The sequence below is a fragment of the Bubalus bubalis genome, chromosome 6 (genome assembly GCF_019923935.1).
Source record: "Bubalus bubalis isolate 160015118507 breed Murrah chromosome 6, NDDB_SH_1, whole genome shotgun sequence".
Classification (NCBI taxonomy): domain Eukaryota; kingdom Metazoa; phylum Chordata; class Mammalia; order Artiodactyla; family Bovidae; genus Bubalus; species Bubalus bubalis.
This window is the reverse complement of record NC_059162.1, coordinates 49,674,733-49,695,843: the sequence shown is the minus strand read 5'-3', so window position 1 is coordinate 49,695,843 and position 21,111 is coordinate 49,674,733. Positions and strand designations below refer to the sequence as shown.

Sequence of the window (21,111 nt, the reverse complement as noted above, 5' to 3'; positions counted from 1 at the left end):
ATTAGGCTCTGGTAGGGAAAAGTCTGTTATCATTCATTCAAAATAGAATAACCTCACTTTTCATTTCACACAGCTGTCTAAATGTTCCTGTGAATGGAAAAATTATTAGCTGTTATTCGTGATTCAATTTCTAGCAGTGGTTGTTGGATGCTCTATTATCATACTGGCACAATGTGGTCTTCAGAATTCACACTACATGAAAACACATTTTATAAGACACCTGGGTCCTTTTTTAGACTACAGTATCTTAGATGAGAATTCAAAACAGACTCATTACAGAACAAATTACAAGTTACAGCACATTATTTTAAAATAAGGCTCCAGTGTATTTTGGACATATAATAATAAGCTGCAGCTTCTTGTCATGTTTACTGGAAAAAAAGTTATATAAATTCCTTATACCCTGGGTCACTGGATACACATCTCCCCAGAAAAACAAATCTGTTATATACACTATTGCTCACTTAGCTTTCAGTTTTAAGCAATTATTTGGTAGTATCATCACTCTTTATTTTATGGCTTTTTAAACATTAAATCCTTCAATATTTGAAAGCATTCACTATATTCTGATAGTTCACCAAATCAAAGAAGTGAATATCAGCTTAGAAGATGAAGCCTTAAAAAACCAGTGTTTTAAAGAAAGGTTATTCAAGAACAGAAATTAAAGGTATAGAAGCAAAACAAAAAACACATTTAAAAAAAGCCATACATGATCTTCTTTATGAAATGAATCTATAATATTGGTTCCTTGTCAAGAGTTGGTGAAAAAACACACAAAAAGGTCCCCCTGAAGTCTGGATATATTGGCAATATACGTTTTTTTTTTTTTTTCTATTTTCAAAATAACCTTTTAAAAATCCGCTTTTGTAAGCCTAGGGTTTTAAAAAATAATAAATGATATTTAAGTACCTTGTTAAATATCTTGCCCAATTCACTGTATAGGCTTAAATTAAAATGAGCATTTAAGACTTATGTTACATTAAAAAAATGTACATTTCTAAATTAAAAAGTTAACTATGTATACTTAATAACATTACATACAATTAATATAAAGGCTACAGAAGGCTTTAGGAAGCTGAAAGTCTAAACAAGTTTTAGCAGGTAAATCAGCTGATTTCACATTACAATTCTAATCAAATTATCCAACTGCTGCTACTGCTAAGTCGCTTCAGTCGTGTCCAACTCTGTGCGACCCCATAGATGGCAGCCCACCAGGCTCCCCTGTCCCTGGGATTCTCCAGGCAAGAACACTGGAGTGGATTGCCATTTCCTTCTCCAATGCATGAAAGTGAAAAGTGAAAGTGAAGTCGCTCAGTCGTGTCCGACTCCTAGCAACCCCATGGACTGCAGCCTACCAGGCTCCTCCATCCATGGGATTTTCCAGGCAAGAGTACTGGAGTGGGGTGCCATTGCCTTCTCCGAATTATCCAACTAGTAAACCACAAAACCTTACTTAGGATAGGAGAAGAGTCTTGTTTGTTTATATAATATTGATTTTTAATGTGTTTATTTTGAATATGGAATCACAGCTCTTTTCCCTAAGCTGAAAAAACTTGGGCAAATTAGTTTTATATGAGTTACATACATGTGTGTAGATGTATATGTGTATGTGTGTGTATGTATATATGTGTGTATGTATAAATATATATATTATCATTAGCTTAGTTTTACAAACCATATGTTAAAATACATGGTTTAAAAGTACTAATTGAGATACAAGAGATTTTAAAAAAAATTTTCAAACTATCTGGGTCACAGATACAAATTTATAGAATTACAGAGACCAACAGTATATACCAAAGGTCACAACTTACTTATTTGCTATTTTCTGGTTCTTAACCTAATGAGGAATCATATTAAATAATACACAGTCTCTTTTAGCTTTAAAGTTTTGGTTATACTCTTCTGCTTTTCAATAGTTAAGACTGTATCTCAAACAAAGTTGTCTAAATAGACAACACTGACCCTGAACTAAAGATTTTTTTCACCTCTTTTCTGGCTTTTAGTCCCTTATAGTCGGTTACTAGAAAGGAACAAGTATTGCATATTTTACTTAATTGTTTCTTCATCCCTGTGCTCCCTCCTTCCTCCTTCCAGAGCCCACAGTGTCCAGCACACGGCAATCACTCAATACTTATTGAATATTCGTGAATGAGTAGAAAGAGACTAAGGACAGATTGAGAATTAAAAAGAATCTGGATGTGACAATAGCTGCTTTTATAAAGTCCCCAAACAATAAGATCAAAGCTCCCAGTCTCCTTTACATATTTACTTTGGTCTGTCCTTGTAATAAAAGCAAGAGCAATTATGGCACAGAATTCAGGTTAAGTCATTGCAGGTAAACTACAAGCAAGGACACATTAAAAAATGTAAGTTTCCATTCATGTAGTGAAGAAAGGACTTTTATTTACACTATTAGTAGATCCCAGCTACTCCAGTTAGTCTGAGATATAATCATCTTATCAATGACAGGAAAAATATCTTCCAGTATTTCAGTTTTAACAATTGTAATTAAATTGCTTAGTTATACTATAGAGTAAGAAGCAATTAATGAATTTTTTAGAAATAAAAAATATGTATATATATTACCCTGATGCCTAGGCCAAAATATATCTAATGACAAATTTTCTTGATTGCTATTGTCATAAAAATAAAGGAAAAATATATTGCAAGTATATTCTTCATAGACAATTTCAATTAGAAAACAATAGTTTAATGAAAACAATATAGTGGTTCATGTGAGTGAACTGATATGGAAGCAAGAGAAGTATTCAAACTTGACAGATAACATATTGTCAAATATAACTAAAGAATATCTGCCTCCATGACACACTTACAGGCAGTAATTAGATTTTTACACAGCTCAATGTTATCTTATATTCAAGGAAAATATAGGTCAGTAGGTTATGATCCTAAGCTGCAGTTACGAACCCTTTCTTTTAGCTTGTAAGATGTAGCCTTTTGATTTGATAATTCCTCTACTTTTAACAATGACTGAGTACCGCAGTAGCCACAGAGGCACCCACTCATGTGCTCGAATGTCAGGGATGCTCTCCTGAAGTGCTTCTTGGAAACTTGCTTCAGAAAGCAGTTCTTAAAACAAACAACAAATAAAAACTCAAATTGTTAAACTTGAAATCAAAGCACTTTACTATGTAGGTAAGCATTTAAATGCAACAAAAGAAACACCTCAAAACTGAATATTTATCCTTAATGTGTGCTACGAATATGAACCAGAATATCAGAAAAACCCAGGTAGTTCTTTAGAAAGTATCTACACCTGTAACCCAGCCAGTTCAACTCATAATTTCTGGTGAGAGGAGCCTGAGTACTTGTGTTTTTTTGACAATCTCCAGGTGATCCCAACGTGCAGTCAAGGACAATAAAGGAAAAGGACAAAAGGAAAAACATGGACCATTTCACTACCGTGTATTTCCATCAAACTACTTTTTCTGTATATATTTATATGTATGTATGTATCCATATCTTAAAAACCAGAAATCATACTGCAGTTATAGCCTAATTTATTTATTTTTTCATGTATATTATGGATATTTTCCCATGTAATTATTCTGTGAAAGCATTTTTCATAATTCTCCCAATATTTTATAGATATAATTTCTACATTTTCTTATTGTTGGCAAAAAAATTAGGTTTTTCCTAATATTTTGCTAATAAAAATAAAGCTTGATGAACATCATTAAAATGCATGCCTAGCTATGGAATGACAAGGTCAAAGTACAAGTACCTTTGGAAGGTTTGATACATGGTGTATTGCCAATCGCTTTTCAGAAAGACTGTGCTTCACACTTGATACAGGAGTGCCAATCTTACCATATCCTCACCAGCACCAACAATCATTTAAAAAATCTTTCCCGATGGTTATCTTTTAATCTGCATCTCTTTGATGAAATCATTATTTTCTAATTCCACATTTATATCTAAGACCTCTACCATTGCTCTGATTTACAACTCCCCTCCTCACTTCTTCCTCTCTAGTCACACTGGCCTCATAGCTGTAGCCTGAAATCCTCAAACATATTTCTACCTCGGGGCCTTTGAATTAGCTGCTCCCTCTTCCCTGAGCACTCGTCTTCAAGACACCCACATGGCTCTCTCCCTTCTTGGAGGTCTGTGATTAATGTACCCTAGGACAGAGGCCTCCCCAACCATCCTATATAAAACAACACCCCCTAAGCTGGGCACTCTTCTTCCTCAGGCAACTTTTCTCCATGGCACACACCACCATTTATCACATTCAACATTTATCTTATTTGTGCCTCCTCCCATCAGAATATAAATTCCATGACAGCTGAGATTTTCCTGACTTGGGTCTGTATTTCTAGTACTTAGAATGCCTGGCACATAGTCTACTGAAGAAATCAGTCAATATGGAAAGATTCCACTAGGGTCAGAACCAATCCTACAGATAGGGGTTAGATGACCATCTATGCAATATGATTTGGGAATGTCAAAGAACCTGCCTGCCCCAAAATGAACTGCTGTGATATTTGAATAACATCAATACTAAACTCTCAGTAAATATTAGCTACTGTCATGTGCCAGGCACTTTTCTAAGTACTTCACATGTATTAACTCTTTTAATTCATATGTTAACCCCAAGAGATGGATATAATTCTCCTTTGCAGGGGGAAATCGATGCAGAGACATTAGATAACTTGCCCAAGGTCACACAGCTAGTAAACGGTAGTTTTCATAAATAAAATGGTAATTTCCCAAATATTTCTGTTTGTGGATCTGTTTTTCAGATTGTCTAATCGAGGAACCCTGAGGGAATGAGGCATACTATAGACTTAATGGGAGTGAGGAGAGGAGTAAGGCCAATAAAAAAAGGAAAGCTCTGAAGTCAGAATCACATACTTGACCATTGTACTCTGACTGTAGTTAAACTGTTACCACAACTTCTAGGACAAAGAATAATGGAAAATAAACCTTCCTGAGGAATAAGGGTAATTATAGAAGAGAGGAAGGCCTTTAGGTGACTTATAAACAAGATTCTATTTTAGATGACAAATAAAGTTAAATGTTTTACAACTTGCTTGCTTAAAAAATAAATCTTACACAAAGTCAGAAAACTATGTTATTCACTAACTACATTCTTTTAATTCAACTAATGTTAAATCTTTAGAATCAGTAAACATGACAAAACTTTTAAGAGAACTGCTTCATTACAGATCAAAGTGTCTGAAGATCCATTTATAGTATATGCAGGATCAGACTATAAATTCTACCTAAAGGGTTTAGAATTAAATTAAAGAGATATCCTAAAGTCAAATTACACTGGTAAAACAAAAACACACTCTCCCCAAAAGGATTAAATTTCTCTTCTCCTATACATATGTAATATATTTTTCCATGATGATGTATTAGCACATAATCCACATGCCCACATTTAGATAAATGGAAATAAAACACTAGACACCTTAGACTTTTCCTATTTCCTTTCCCACTGGAAAAAGAATTATGTGTTTTTCAAGTGGAGCTCAAATGGGGTACAGGCTTATCGATCAGCTGTTTGTAACAACTGCTGTTGGTGATAATAACAACTGCTGGTGGTGGAAGAGCCTCCACAAAGTAAATAGAAAAATTATATAATATATGCCAACACATAGGAACTTAAATTTTAAATAGCTTATATTTCAGAACAAATCAGCACAGCAATTCTTTGTTGGATTTTCACTAAAATGACCTTTTTAAAAAAAAAAATGAATCTAATTACTTATGCATGAAAGCTCTGCTGGAGACGGGAGGTAACAGTAACTATGTCCTATTCTGGTATGATTTAAATGGAGGCTGATAAGAAAGTAAAGTTTCGGACCTGAAATACTACAATACTAATGTTTCAATCAGAGAGAGAGTGGGGCAAAGACTCCAAATTCACTCAGGACCTAGGTCTAAGTTCAGACTTCAGGCTAGGCCAAGTTGGGTGACCTTGAGGAGTTTCTTAAACTCTAAGGCTCTATTTCCTCATCCATAAAATGTCCAGTTTCAGTTGTGAGAGTTACAATCTCTGAGGCATGTAGCATGCTGCCTAGCATTTGAGAAAGAATAACTATTAAAACTCCTCCTCCACTTCCTATAAAACAGTAAAAAAAAAAAATGAGAATGAGGCAGACTGTTTATAATAAGGTTTAAGAAGTTATCCATAAGCATCCTAAAAATAAATGGAATCACACCACCTATACAAATGCCATCTTTTTAGAAATGAAAGTAAAAACTGAAAGTTTTTCTTTAGGAATCACCTATAAAATAAAATTTCCTCCAATTTTTAATAAATGAGAACTTCTATAAAACTGAAAGTGAAGTTGCTCAGTCGTGTCCGACTCTCTGCGACCACATGGACCGTAGCCTACCAGGCTCCTCAGTCCATGGGATTTTCCAGGCAACAATACTGGAGTGGGTTGCCATTTCCTTCTCCAGGGGATCTTCCTGACCCAGGGATTGAACCCGGGTCTCCTGCACTGTAGGCAGATGCTTTACTGTCTGAGCCACCAGGGAAAGTGTCATAGAAATTTGAAACTTTCACAAGATAGCTCTCACTTGACTATACCAAAAAGAACTATCTCATACAGCCTGTATATTTACTTAGTAAAACCCCAACTCGGCTCGCTATGAAACTGTGAAAAAATGAAAATGGAGCAGACTGCTAGTAACTAAAGTGTAAAACACTATCCTCCCAGCTTTCCAACTTATCTTGTGAAATGTTGATAAAAACGTATCCTACAAAAGGCAGACAAGCCATTCTCATTAATCAAATAAAATTTCTGATTAACATCAAACATATATGTCTTGGTAGTAATGATTAATAAAATACCTAATCAAATACCCATCCTAAGATGCTTAAGTTTCAAATTAAATTTTATCTGCTGCTTTTTCCAGATATTTATCCTCTTTAATTAAGTGGCCTTTTGGTGCAATCTCTGCTGTACTATATTATATGTGACACTACTTAGAGTATCTTACAAGATCTTCTCTGTGTAGCTTAGTATTTATAAATCTGAGCAGACTGGATGTTCAGGAAGTGATCTCTTCATTTCTTTTCCCATTGGTACAAAGACAAAATTAAAGCTTTCTGAAACTAAAATAAAGGTGTATGTATTTTTAACTATTAAGAATATTTCTAGGTGACAGCATTGTACCTTTATCACTGTACAATTAAAAATTAAATTTTAACAAGTAGCTTCTTATAAAATAAAAGCACCTGATCAATCTCTACAAATGAAAATCTCAGTCTTACCTTTTGGATCATTATGAGTCAATAGCTGTATGTCAAACTGTTTAGCAAATGCAGTCAAATCAGGTGGCATCACACAGCAGGAGGCAAGATTAACTTGATTACTATTTGGTTTTACCTAGAAGTGAAAAAGAAAAATCATGACATCTCCTTTAAATTAAGCACTTCGAAAAGTAGAAAGCAATAAAAGGACTCAATTTTAGAACATATGAAATATCACATTTTACAGTGCTTCAAGTTTATTTTTACATGAATTTATTTTTTACTTTTACTTATACTTGTGCCTGGAGAAGGCAATGGCACCCCACTCCAGTACACTTGCCTGGAAAATCCCATGGGCAGAGGAGCCTGGTGGGCTGCAGTCCATGGGGTAGCGAAGAGTCAGACACTTACTGAGTGGCTTCACTTTCACTTTTCACTTTCATGCACTGGAGAAGGAAACGGCAACCCACTCCAGTGTTCTTGCCTGGAGAATCCCAGGGACGCAGGAGCCTGGTGGGCTGTCGTCTATCGGGTCGCAGAGTCGGACACGACTGAAGCGACTTAGCAGCAGCAGCAGCAGCATACTTGTGCCAGTTTTAATTTATTTTTTAATTGGAGGATAATTGCTCTACAATGTTGTGTTGGTTTCTGCCTTATATAAAACCACGCAGATCAGTCATGACTATATAAGTATCCCTTCCCTCTTGAGTGTCCCTCCCACCCCACCTCTCCATCCCACCCCTCTAAGTTGTCACAGAGCCCCAGGTTGGTCTGTGTCATAAAGTGGCTTCCCACTAGTTATCTATTTTACACATGGCAGTGTATATATGCTTCCCAGGTGGCTAAGTGGTAAAGAATCCACCTGCCAAGCAGGAGATGCAGATTCGATCCCTAGGTCGGGAAGATCCCCTGTAGAAGGAAACGGCAACCCACTCCAGTATTCTTGAGGGGGAAATTCCACGGACAGGGGAGCTTGGTGGGCTACAGTCCATGGGGTCCTGAAGAGTCAGATATGACTTAGGGACTAAATAGCAGCAGGAGCGGTGTTTGTATGTCAATGCCACTTTCTCAATTCATCCCACCCTCTCCTTCCCCTGCTGTGTCCACAAGCCAAATCTCTACATTTGTATCTCCATTCCTTCCCTGCAAACATGTCCATCAGTACCATTTCTCTAGATTCCATATATATAAACAAATGTTTGTGTGTGTGTATATCTATATATGCATTAGTATATGATATTTGTTTTTCTCTTTCTGACTTACTTCACTGTGTGTAACAGTTCTAGGTTCATCCACCTAACTATAACTCAAATTCATTTCTTTTATGGCTAATATTCCATTGTTTATATGTACGACAACTTCTTTAACCATTCATTTGTCGACACACATCTAGATTGCTTCCATGTCCTGTCTATTGTACATATTTCTGCAGTGAACATTGCGGGTACATGTGCCTTTATGAATTGTGGTTTTCTCAGGGTATAAGCCCAGTAGTGGGATTGCTGTGTTATATGGTAGTTTTATTCTTAGTTTTTAAGGAATCTCCATACTGTTCTCCATTGTGGCTGTATCAATTTACATTCTTACCAACAGTGCAAGAGGGTTCCCTTTTCTCCACATCCTCTCTGGCATTTACTGTTTGTAGACTTTTTTGATGATAGCCATTCTGATTGGTTTGAAGTGATACCTCACTGTAGTTTTCATTTGAATACATTTATTAATATACGCTTTTCTGACTCATGGTACTGGTAACAGGAAAGGGAAAAATAGCTCTAAGGAGAGGGGAATAAGCCAATATATTACTACACTATTCAGAAGTCTCATGCTAGAACCTGCCATCTAATATATCTGCCTTGAAAACAAACATGATTCTAAGTGTGATGGTTCCACCTAGAAAGGAGATATCTTAGAGGATCAAATACAAATGACACGTATATTTAATGCTGAAATATATAATATGGTTGTTAATCATATACATTTGAAAAAGAGAAGAATTAGGTCATTTCTAACAGATGCTCTGGTTAATTTACAGATACATTTCAGATCACCCAAGTGATCTTAGCGATTCAGCAGAATCTTAGCCACATTCTGGCTATCACCAAGTCAAAGGGACAAGGAGGCAACTTTTCTCTAGGGTTTTCCTGCCCAGAAGAAAATGAAAAGGCTGGGGATGAAGTAAAAGGAATAAAGAAAATAGGGACAGTAAAGGTAAACTACTTGTAAGCAACTTCCCTAATAATTGTGTAGGTTATTAGGCCAGAGAGTGGGAGTCATTAATTTATGACTCCTACTCCATATCAAGTTATGTGAACTGAAGGTCTTACATGTCTTTAAATAACAGAGCAAAATATATGTTATATATGATATTCTCTAGAACCATGGTCTAATGGAAAACATATTATTTTTATCACATAGTTCCAAAACTGAAGGAAAGAGCCTCAATTCATTTGGCTATGAATGTTTCAACACACATTTTCTAGAGTTTTCTGTCAAAGTCTGCCTCAAAATCCCCATATTTGGAACAGGCCCCCCACAGTGGTGTCTGCTATGTGCATGATGTTTAATGGGATGCAGCAAAGACTGTAAGGGACAGGCTGCTCCTGGGGTGCTCGGGATGCAGACGTCCTTTACCTGTGCCCACTGATACAGCTGCTCCAACTGGGTTTTGTCCAGATCAGAGGTACCAATAGCAACAATCTTTTTGCTCTGAACTAAGTTTTGTAATTCTTCCCAGTAAGGCTGCAAATGTTCCAAGGAAAGATTAACTCCATCTTCAATAGGAGGTGAAGCAATGATCACAGAATCCAGCTGTGCAACTCCAAGGACTGAACAGGCTGATGCAAAGGAAAACACAAAGAAGACAAACGTTTGTACGTAATAAAGGCAAGTGTTTCTAATGTCCTTTCTCCCCCACTGAATTCTGCCCAGAGTTCACTAGTATTCTGTGTAACAGATTATTTCATTAGGTTTCATAATTTACCTGTCATGTATAACATTTCCATCTTTTTCAAAACAATGAGTGTCCGTTCATCTACTTGGTCTGTGCGGCAGACATGTGGGTTTCCTTGACTTGCCTCATTCCTGGGGAAACTCACAACTACTATAGGCTCCTTGTTTCCTAGGCCCCAGGACTTTTTGGTAGCTTCTGACCTAATAGTCTATAATTGTTGGGTACGCTGTGCGTGCATGCTAAATTGCTTCAGTTGTGTCTGACCTTTGGGATCCTATGGACTGCTAGGTTCCATGGTCCGTGGGCTTCTCCAGGCAGCAATACAAGAGTGGGTTGCCATGCCCTCCTCCACACAATCTTTCTAACCCAGGGATCAAACCCAAGTCTCTTACGTCTCTTGCATTGGCGGTGGGTTCTTTACCACTAGTGCCACCTGGGAAATCCTGTAACTGGTAGTCATAGCAAAGAATAAGCTTGAGACTATGAAAAACTGAATTTATGGCCTTAACTTACACATTAATCTAGGTGGCTCAGTGATAAAGAAACTGTCGCTCAAGCAGGAGATGCAGGTTCGATCCCTGAGTCAGGAAGATCCCTTGAAGGAGGAAATGACAACTCACCCCAGTATTCTTGCCTGGGAAATCCCATGGACAGAGGAACCTGTCAGGCTACACAGTTTAAGGGACTGCGAAAGAGTCAGATACGACTTAGCAACTAAACAACAATCGATGTAGATAACTTCTTAGTTTTTATAAAACTGAGTTTATTTTTAACAATTTTTGTTCCTTCCATAGTTATATTAAACAGCTAGTTATTTAACTGTTCAATGTATGTAAATACGAGAAGAATGTTTTAAAAGAAAAAATACTCATTAATTATAATGCTATATAGTAACCTCACCATGAGATGAAAATAGATAAAAATGCTGTTTTTGCTGTTATTCTTTTGATATTTCACCTGTAGTACTAAAAAAGTTAAGAATATGATTAAAGAGAATTTCTATCTCCAAATATATAGTTCACATGTAATTACGTTACACCTTTTACATTCCTCTTATATATATCAAAATATGACCTTACATTGCATTGGTTGATGTGATTTCCATAGAAGCCTTAAGAAATTAGGCTAGAACTTGAAAAGGTAAAATTGCAATGAGCTTATTTTTTTTTTTTAACTAGACCTGAACACAAGATATAATTAATACACTTACAGTAATTTAAAATTCACTATGAAAATAAAAGTTAAAATTTTGCTTACCCATGTCGACTGCATTTCTAGTTGATGATGAAGAGTTTGATCCTACAATGAACAGTTTTGCTGAGTGACAAAAACAACAAAACAGATTATTATATTTGAATAACATTCTACTACACAGCAGTAACACTGCTAAAATACTAAGAACAGATAATCCTGAATGAATTTTTTCCTTCCCTAGCTGCATTGTTTTATAGTTTTAAGACCTAAAAGTATATTTCCATGGTAACTTAAAAAAGATAGGCCAGTTGCCAACAAGTATCTGACTGTCAAAACAAAAAGGCAAATATTAATTCTCCTTTATTGGAAAGCAGGGCAGATAAATATAGAAGCATTCAAAATATATATTTTTATGAATTAAACATTAATGGAGCATATTATATGCCTGGGCTTTCCTGGTAGCTCCATCAGTAAAGAAACTGCCTGCAACGCAGGAGCCCTGGGTTCCCTCCCTGGGTTGGGAAGATCCCCTGGAGAAGGAGATGGTAACCCCCTGCAGTATTTTTGCCTGGGAAATCCCGTGGAGAGAGGAGCCTGGTAGACTACAGTCCATGAGGTTGCAAGAGTTAGACACGACTTAGTGACTAAACCACCACCACATTACATACTTTCTCCAATAAACTAAAGTCTATATAAAGATTAAATTAAATTGCTTGTAATGAGAAGAAAATTAAAAAAACAAAACCAAAAAACCCAAACAAACAAATATCCCACAATTCTACTTTCCTAATACAATCATTTTCAATTTTAGACAACAGTACCTTTGAGTTCTTGGTCATATGAAACATAGTATATATTTTGTACTTCTATGTATTTGGTTTATTACCCTTATATAACAAATTTTTTTTTTATATTTCTATGCAATATTTAGGTAAATTGCCATGAGTCTCATCTCCAAAAGCAATTACTGTTTAGATTTTTATGTACTCTGTACTTTTCTTTTGCTTCTTTTTTGTTTTGGCTCTGTAGCTTGTGGGATTTTAGTTCCCTGACCAAGGGTCAAACTTAGGTCCTTGGCAGTGAAAGCAGAGAGTCCCAGTCACTAGACTGCCAGGGAATTCCCTGTACTCTGTATTCTTAATGAATAATATCTATGGTAACTCTCTGTTTAACTTTATGCCTGAAGCATTTCTGAAGATCAGAAATGTAATTATGAGTCAAAGGATATGATTCTTTTGTTAGTCTTGTTTTATTTATCTCTTACTTAAAAAAAAATTGTCTCAGGTTACCAGACCATTAAAAGTTAGAAGTTGCTCTCCTAACAATATAGGATGCTATTAAAAAAAAAGATGTATATTTTTGCTAATTTGATACATACAAAATGAAATTGAAGCTCTGGCTTGATTTGACTCAACATTATATATATTGTATATATATAAATATGTATATATTTACTTTATGTAATAAACTCACTGTTCAAAAATCTAAATTTACTCAATAGGTAGAATAATAGGAAAGCAAGGAGAGAGAAAATCATAAAGGGTAATAGAGAGAAAACAGGGTTAATGAAATACACTTATGTAAAGTGCCTGGCATTCAATATATACAACAAATTTTCTTTGTACAACATTTCTTGTTGTCATTTCCTTTGGCATTTCCTTTCTACTGCTGGATAATCTTCCTAAAATATTGCTTTCCTCATGTTACTTCTCTATCTAAAAGCTATCACAACTTCCTTACCAGCTGAGAGTCAATCTTCACCACTTTGCTCCAACTCAGCTCTGTAATTATATTCTGTGAAAACCCTCCCCATCATTACCCCACTGGCTATGAACTGGGTGTCATTTGAGATGGTCTCCTCTTTCCAAAAGAGGAGGCATTTTTAGGTAGGTGAAGAGAGGAAAGCTCTTGATGCTTATCAAAAATCTCAAGCCTTCCAGGAATCAAGGACAACTTGTTAAGAGTTCCAAGATGGATCTACACCGTGATGAATTGCAATACACCACAGAGAAATGCTGTTCTGATGACCTTTTCAACACAAACAGGAATGTGAAATTAACAAAAAGAAATGGGTTCTGTAGTCAGGCATACCTCGATGGACTCCTGGTTCAACCATTTACTTGCTACACGACAGCTTTCAAGTTATTTAATGTTACTTGTGTAATGGGGATAATAAACCTACCTTGCAGAATTGTTTTGAAAATTCTACAGAATAAATATAACCATAATGTGGCAAGTACAATCTCTGGTATAAAGTGAGATTCAACAAATGGTAGTTATTAGAGTCAATGCTCTAATTCATCTTACGTGTTCATCCTAATAAGAACAATAATAAAATGACAGCAACTACGACACAGCCACCAATAGTAATAAGTAACAGTTACCTGGCACTTTACTTTGTGCCAAGAACCATGCTAAGTGCTTTTTTCATTATTTCATCTAACTTACAAGGAAGCTTGAGAAACAGGTGTATCCCCATTTTAAAGATAAGGAAACTGAGCTCAGAGACATTAAATCATTTGTTAGCCCTAGATTATGTCAGTCAGTAATCTGCACAACCAGGAATTTCAATCTAGTTAAGCTCAAGTATTTAATGACTATGTTATATGCTGACTGTAAGCTGAGAACAAGAACGGCTTTCATTCCTTGAACTCAACACTACCTCTGGAAAGTAGCAGGAGTCCCTCCACCTTTGTTGAATGGGTACAGTATGTATTTTATTTTTCTTCATGTGACTTGTTGCCCAGACCGGTTTCCCTGCTCCCAGGGGACCTCGGCCACTGCTTAGTAGTGTCACACCAGGAAGGGAGGACTTACGCTGGCTTCGGGTGAACACGGCTCTTAAGCCTTCCCTTTATTCTTTCTTACACCTTCTGCTACTGCTCTGATTAATAATGTCTCACATAAATTAGTGAGAACAAAATGAAGAGGTGAAGTTCTATTCTGCCTTCACTGAAGTAGCCAACAGTGACCTCCTATAACTCTTTCTTTAAAGCTGGCTATAAAATTATGTTATAAAGAATCTCTATATTTCCTACACTGAGTGATAGAGTTACTTATTACCAGAATCAAAGAAAGGCTTATCCCCATGCCTAACAAAACCTATTATCCACTTAAAACAAAATGAACTGTAAAGGCCGGACTTTACCAGAAACTTTCATTTCTTCTCTTTCATCGGGATTTATCTTTTCTACTGCATGAGACACAGTACATTCCAAGACATCTGGAAACTCCTATAATAAACACATGATATTTACAATAAATATAAAATTAATGTTTTTACTTAGCTATATATTTTCTATTGTCCATAACACTCTTTAGAAGCAGAGAACATATAAGACAATAAAGTTCTTTATCTGATTGGCTTCAGAAAGTTTATAATGCCCTGAAATAAAGGTAAAGTGCTGTGTGTATATATGTGTGTGTCCATTTTCTCGGAAAAAGTGTCTCATTTTGATGAGATACTCAGGGCGGGGGTGAGGGAAGAATGTATGACCAAAAACAAATGAACAAACCAGCAAGCAAACTGGGCAGTAAGTGAAGAGTGAGAACCATTAACACAGTCAATACTTCAACTCAGAAATCAATGAAAAGTGGTATTTTCCTTCTGGATATTGACATGTTAAAAACTTCCCATATGTCAATCACAAACATTTTAACCCAAAATATATTTTTTTCTGAATGCAATGGAAACAAAGTAAAGGCAATTCCAATGCATAAAAATGAGTAGTTAATGAGTGAAATGTAAAATATTGGTACATAAAAATCACTAACATACTAACATTTATAAAATTAAAACAAAGTAAACAAGATTTTCCCATAATTCTTGAACATAGAATGCCTGACCACATGTTAAGTATTTACAAGTCAAGCACAGAGTGAATGGTCACTTCTGAGAAAGGAGACTGATAGAAGACATTAGTGAATGTCTGACTAGCACCTTTAGTTACAAAGTTGCAGTATGCTTAGGGAAACAATTATTTTTAGTACATGTCCTCTTCCATACTTTTTAAGTAGTCTCTGTAATTTGTGACAAGCCTTTGGCTAAACTGGATTCCAAAGAGTGGTTTACAGACTGTGTTTTGTATATTAACATTTTGATAATAGCCATATACTGATATTCAATGAAACACTTCCTTACTGTTTCATAAGTAACTGACACAAAATTATTTTTAGCAACTATGTTTTGCTTATAGTCTACCAAAGCCATCTAGAAACCAGAACTGTTTGATAGTCATTCCTCTACTAGACCAAATATAAACTGGAACTAAATACACTCTGAGAAGACTGTGGAATCTTAGTAGCTTGTCTTACTTTAGAGTTGACTACGGAGTTGGATTTTCTCTTTCATGCTTAAGCCTACTGGGTCAAACTGCCATTTCAGCAAATGGACCACAGTGATTTTCATGCTAGTTGCCTATCTGACTTCCTGATCAAACCTGAGAAAATTAATTTCCTGCTTATTACACGATTTCTTCATTCACAGTTCACTCACCCTGATCAAATCTGGGCTGATTTGGGAACTCCACTCATTTAAGGTCTTTTGAATACAATCTCGAAGCTGCAAAAGAAATGCATTTTGAAACAGTTAACCATACACTACACTTTTTATGTACTTCTACAATGAAAAAAGGTTGAAATAAACCTTCACCTAAAGTTTTTTTTTAAAAAGGACTGTATTAGTCTGATAAGTAGGAAAAAGAAGATACCCATAGGAAATACGATACAAACCAAAATTTTAATTCTACAAGGTTTTGTTTCCTTTAACAAAGATCAACTTATATCTGTTTTTATCCTACTCTTAATTCTCAAATGTTCTTGACCTAAAGCAGTAATCTAATCATTTAAAAAGTATTTTTGCACCAATGAAAATTTAAGTAAACTTTTGAGATGTAAAAGCATTCATAAAGAAACAAAATTTCAAGAATAAGGAAATTTATAAATGGAGGAACTGTAATCAAGCCCAGGGGCAGCTGACTAGAATGAGCCTTAACCACTATGTGCCTACGTGAGAGTCACCTGTGGTGTTCAATAAATGTTTAAATCCCTGAGCCCCATCCTAGATCTGCTGAATCACTCTCTAAGGGCAGCAGAACTTTCATTTTAAGAAGCATCTAAGTAATCAAAATGTACTCTAAAGTCTAGAAACCACCATAGTCCTATCTCACGGAGTCAGCTTGCATAAAGTCAGTTCATGTAAGTCATTTCCTAACAGGCAGGTAGACCTTAGACCTGTCATCAATGTTTTCTTATACAATTTCCTTACACTAACATTGTAGTGTTCTGTAAATTCATTCAAGTATCTAGTTATCTTTTATCTCTTATGAGAAAAAAATATGTTGCTCCATGAATCATTGAACTGACTTCTGACCACAAATGGGCCAACACTAGCAGTTTGAAATCACTGCCTTATAAATACCAAGGGCACAGTACTTTGCATTCTGTGGGCAATCAATGAAAAAATAAATGAGTAACTAGAAGCACATCCCTGAATTGCAAAAGCACTTTCCTAATACCAACAACAGAGATTAAACTTCTGAACTCACTATCTGATCTCTGAGTGCTTATGATACAAACCGACACAAGAACTTTACTGCTTATATTTCAGTATAGATAATTACAAGGGACAACTGGTTTATCAAGAGCTCAAAATCACCTATTTAAGATTTACAGTATATAACAGTAATTCATGTGCTAGCCACAATAACCCACATGAATTCCATTTACAGGGTCTATACATTTATAATCAAATTTAAGTCATTAAATAAAAAATGATTAGTTGATAATCATTTTAGACAGAATTACAGGTCAATATTCTCTGAAAAAATTAATAAAAATTGAGGCAGCAGGAACAACAATTCTATCAGGAGCGCTGTGGCTCAAGTCATGGGAGAAATTTTAGAAATTTTCCTCGGGTAAGATGGTTAACTGGTGGAACGCTTTCCAGATGAATTTCTCAATTCATAAAGATAAGTATATTTTCAGAGTGTTCTCTCCCTTCTGTCAGGACAAATTATGGAACAGTCCAATGTTATAACAATATGAGAAATTCACTGACTATCACAAACTGGGTGATTTTTAATCTTTTATATGTTATCTATACTGAATGAACATTAACTTTGTACTTTTTTGTTCTCTGCTGTCTTCATTCTTACCACACATAGTATCATGGAAGATGAGCATCATCATAATTTAGTGTATCATTAGATCTGGAGTTGTATAAGAGTTTTAAAAAAATCCTACATGATCAAATACCTTAACAACAAATAACTGTTCAAAACAGTCCAATAATGGCCCATTTAAAACACAAGATTTTATTTCAGAAAATTACAGTGAAACAAAAAATCTGGGCAGAGATTACAGAATAATTAAAAAACAAAACATTAGACTAGAAAAGACCTTTTAGGAAATTTAAGGATCTCTGGTTTACAGCTCTGGTTGCTGCAAAGTTCTTTACATAGAAACAAAACACATCTCTCCTATTCTAATCACGTTTTCTCCACATATGCTAGCACCAAGCTTTCCTCAAAAGTTTTCAAATTTCTTAATTTTGTCCCTCCTTCACCTCACCCAAAATAAAATACACAAATCACAGTTAGTCTTTTGAAGAATGTTTTTCAAACTGAGGGGTGTAACTCATTACTGCATTAACAAATCAAGGTTTTAAAAATTAAAATAAGAAAAAATTAGAATACATAGTATATAGTAAAATCTTTTCTTAAGATTGTGTGTGTGTGTGTGTTCGCGCACGCACGCAACCATGAAATGGACTGTCAAGGCAAAATGCTTTTTTTTTTTACTGGGTTTGCAGTCAAACTGCAAATTACTACTTTAGTATGTGTTGAGTGAGATAAGAGAGAGAAAATGTCACCCAGTACTATCTATGTGCAAAATGCTGTATTGAACCATCAACCCTGGAGAAGTTAAAGATCTAGTACAAAACACAGAAGTGCCTATCTTTGGGAGAAATAGCACAGGTGAGGGTGTTTAAAAAAAAAAAAAAAACAAGAGAGACAAACTGAGCTGCATCCTGGACACAGAATATGGTATGGATTCTGATTCCTATTAAAGGTGCAACCAGGAGTTACCATCCCCCGATTGGTCCTCACTGCCAACAGGAGGCCTGGGCACAGGTCCAACTCATACTCAGAGGGATGCTACTGCCACTACCTAGTATATCACCAACATCTTATTTAAAACTGATTAGGAACACAGTCGGTAACATCATAATTGACACAGCTTAGGAATTTTTTCTTTTAATCAAGATTTGTTTTATCTCTCTGAACCAGATGGCAAGGGAGATAAATGCTTGCATGGTGTTTCATATAGGATCTTTTATTCCTCACCGTGACCTGATGATGATATAATCCAACTTTCAAGTCATGGAAATAGGCTCGCGAGGGTAACTTTCCCAAAGTCACAGAGCTCTTAAATTAAAAGTTTGTTTTATTGTTATTTTTTTTTAACACTAAAACCCGTCCTATACCACCAACATGCCTCAGCAATTAACTGTGCGTAATGATCGACTCTTCATTTCAGGAAGGACCAGCGATGTAACAAATATTCAACGAGAGTATAATTCCAGATTATTCCCTGCCACTTCAAAATAGTGGTCAGTCTTTAGCCAAACTAATCTTCGGCAAGAGAAATACATACCTTTTTCCAAAGCCGGATTTGAGTGTTCAGTCATTTGCCTCACAGCCATAAAGAAACTACAGTCAACACCCTTAAAGCTAAATGGATTATTACTACTACCTCTGCTGAGTCTTCAGCAAGCTAATCCCCCCAATTTTTCTTTACCTGGACATCTTGGGAGAAAGGGAGTGAGCTAGGGAGGGGGACGAAGCGCGGGATCGGCCCTCTCTGACCCCCTCGCCCAGGAGAGCGATCCAATAGGTTCGAGAGTTTGGTCATCAGCCGGGAGCACTGACAAGAGGCGTCACTCCTCATCAAGTTGCACCTGCCGAATTTGTAAAGACGCAGTGGCCCCCAACAGCAGGTTCGGACGCGACATCGAGCAGATAGCAGCCCCGGCTTCCTCTCGCAGGCGGAGCCCAGGTGCGCGCCTCGCCCACGTCCGCCGCGGCGCTCGGAGCCCGACCACCCGCCCGCGGAGCCTCCCGGCCCGGCCCGCGGCCTGTCCCTGGAGCCGGTCTCAGCCGGCGCGCTCGCCGCTCTCACCTCCTCGCTGTGCGTGGACGGACACTTCTTCCGCAGGCGGCCCCAGTTCAGCAGGTTCCCGGTCTGCAGGTGCAGGGTGCTGGCCCGCGCCAGGAGCGCTCCGGCCGCGCGGCTGTCGGTGCCCATGACAGCAGCCGACGGAGCGGGCCCGGCGGCGACGGGGCCGCAGGCGGGGAAGGAGGCCGCCCGTAGGACGCGGTGCCCGAGGCCGGAGAGCAAAGCGCGAGGCTGCTCGCCCCGCGCGGCGAGACCCCGGCCTGCGCTCGGGCCCAAGGACGACCGGGCGGCGGAGGAGCTGCGGCCGGGAAAGACGCACTGATGGCTGCGGCTCTCTCCTACAGCGGCCGCCGCGGTAGAGTGGACTCCCAACTGAGGAGCCGTTTCCTGGAAGACAATGACTAAGCAGAAATTGCGGCGGAGAAAGTGCTTCGTAACCGTTACCCGTCCCGCGGCGGCGCGGGGCGGGGCGGGGCGGCAAGCGGGCTGCGGGGCGCCGGCCCGCGGGTGACTGGCCCTCAGCCTGCGGCGGGCGTGGCGCCGGGCGGCAGGCGGGCGCGCGGCGGAGAGTTCGCGGGGCACGCGGGGCGGGGCGGCATGGCGCGGGGCCCAGCGCGGGGCCCAGCGCTCGGCAGGGCTCCCTCTGCCGGCCAGAGGGCGGTGCGCCGGCCCGCTCCACCTCCATCAGCTGCGCTAGCCACCTCACTTGCCAGCCAATGGGCTATCACGTTGGTGTTAGCCCTAAGATAACGCTTCAAAAAGAGAAAGTACCGAGGCATTGAAACGCCCGCCGGTTTCAATTCTCAGAAGCAGTTCGTTTCCCTTCTTAAGGGCTTTCCCCCAAACTGCTCATTTTTCTTCACGTCCATTGATTAAAGGTCTATTGATTTACTCTATTTGCTGGCCAGTGTGTGACGTCAAAGAGTAAGACTTAATCTCTGCCCTTGAGATTCTTCAACAGTAGTTCCAGATACGATTTAAGTATATGAAACAGTGAGTAATACTGTAAGAATATCATAGTTTCCAAATGAGATGAGAGAGACTGCTTAAACTGGTGAGATCAGGGAAGATATGGGCTGTTCCCTTAGAGTTTGTGATTCTTTCAGTTCAGTTCAGTTCAGTTGCTCAGTCGTGTCCGACTCTTTGCGACACCATGAATCCCAGCACGCCAGGCCTCCCTGTCCATCACCAACTCCCGGAGTTCACTCAAACTCATATCCATCCAGTCGGTGTGATGCTATCCAGCCATCTAATTCTCTGTCGTCCCCTTCTCCTCCTGCCCCCAATCCCTCCCAGCATCAGAGTCTTTTCCAATGAGTCAACTCTTCGCATGAGGTGGCCAAAGTACTGGAGTTTCAGCTTTAGCATCAGTCCTTCCAAAGAACACCCAGGACTGATCTCCTTCAGAATGGACTGGTTGGATCTCCTTGCAGTCCAAGGGACTCTCAAGAGTCTTCTCCAACACCACAGTTCAAAAGCATCAATTCTTCGGTGCTCAGCTTTCTTCACAGTCCAACTCTCACATCCATACATTATCACTGGAAAAACCATA

General features: G+C 38.0%; 1 protein-coding gene across 1 annotated transcript; it reads right to left on the bottom strand.

The window, feature by feature from the left end:
• Window positions 1-2,384: 2,384 nt before the first annotated feature.
• On the bottom strand, window positions 2,385-20,108 carry GCLM (glutamate-cysteine ligase modifier subunit). The gene is made up of 7 exons (XM_006057551.3): window positions 19,563-20,108; window positions 15,877-15,942; window positions 14,530-14,614; window positions 11,445-11,504; window positions 9,869-10,071; window positions 7,259-7,373; window positions 2,385-3,093 (listed from the first exon to the last, which is right to left on the bottom strand). The coding sequence occupies exons 1-7, from the start codon at window positions 19,686-19,688 to the stop codon at window positions 2,924-2,926; spliced, it is 825 nt and encodes a 274-aa protein (XP_006057613.1). The 5' UTR covers window positions 19,689-20,108; the 3' UTR covers window positions 2,385-2,923.
• Window positions 20,109-21,111: the final 1,003 nt, after the last annotated feature.

What these genes read in the sequence shown, in the direction of transcription:
- GCLM (XM_006057551.3), bottom strand. Translation starts at nt 19,688, where the DNA reads ATGGGCACCGACAGCCGCGCGGCCGGAGCGCTCCTGGCGCGGGCCAGC. An exon ending in CGTCCACGCACAGCGAGGAG is followed by an intron (nt 15,943 to 19,562) that starts GTGAGAGCGGCG and finishes TTTCTTTTGCAG; the next exon opens with CTTCGAGATTGTATTCAAAA. An exon ending in AGCTGTATCAGTGGGCACAG is followed by an intron (nt 7,374 to 9,868) that starts GTAAAGGACGTC and finishes TTTCACTTCTAG; the next exon opens with GTAAAACCAAATAGTAATCA.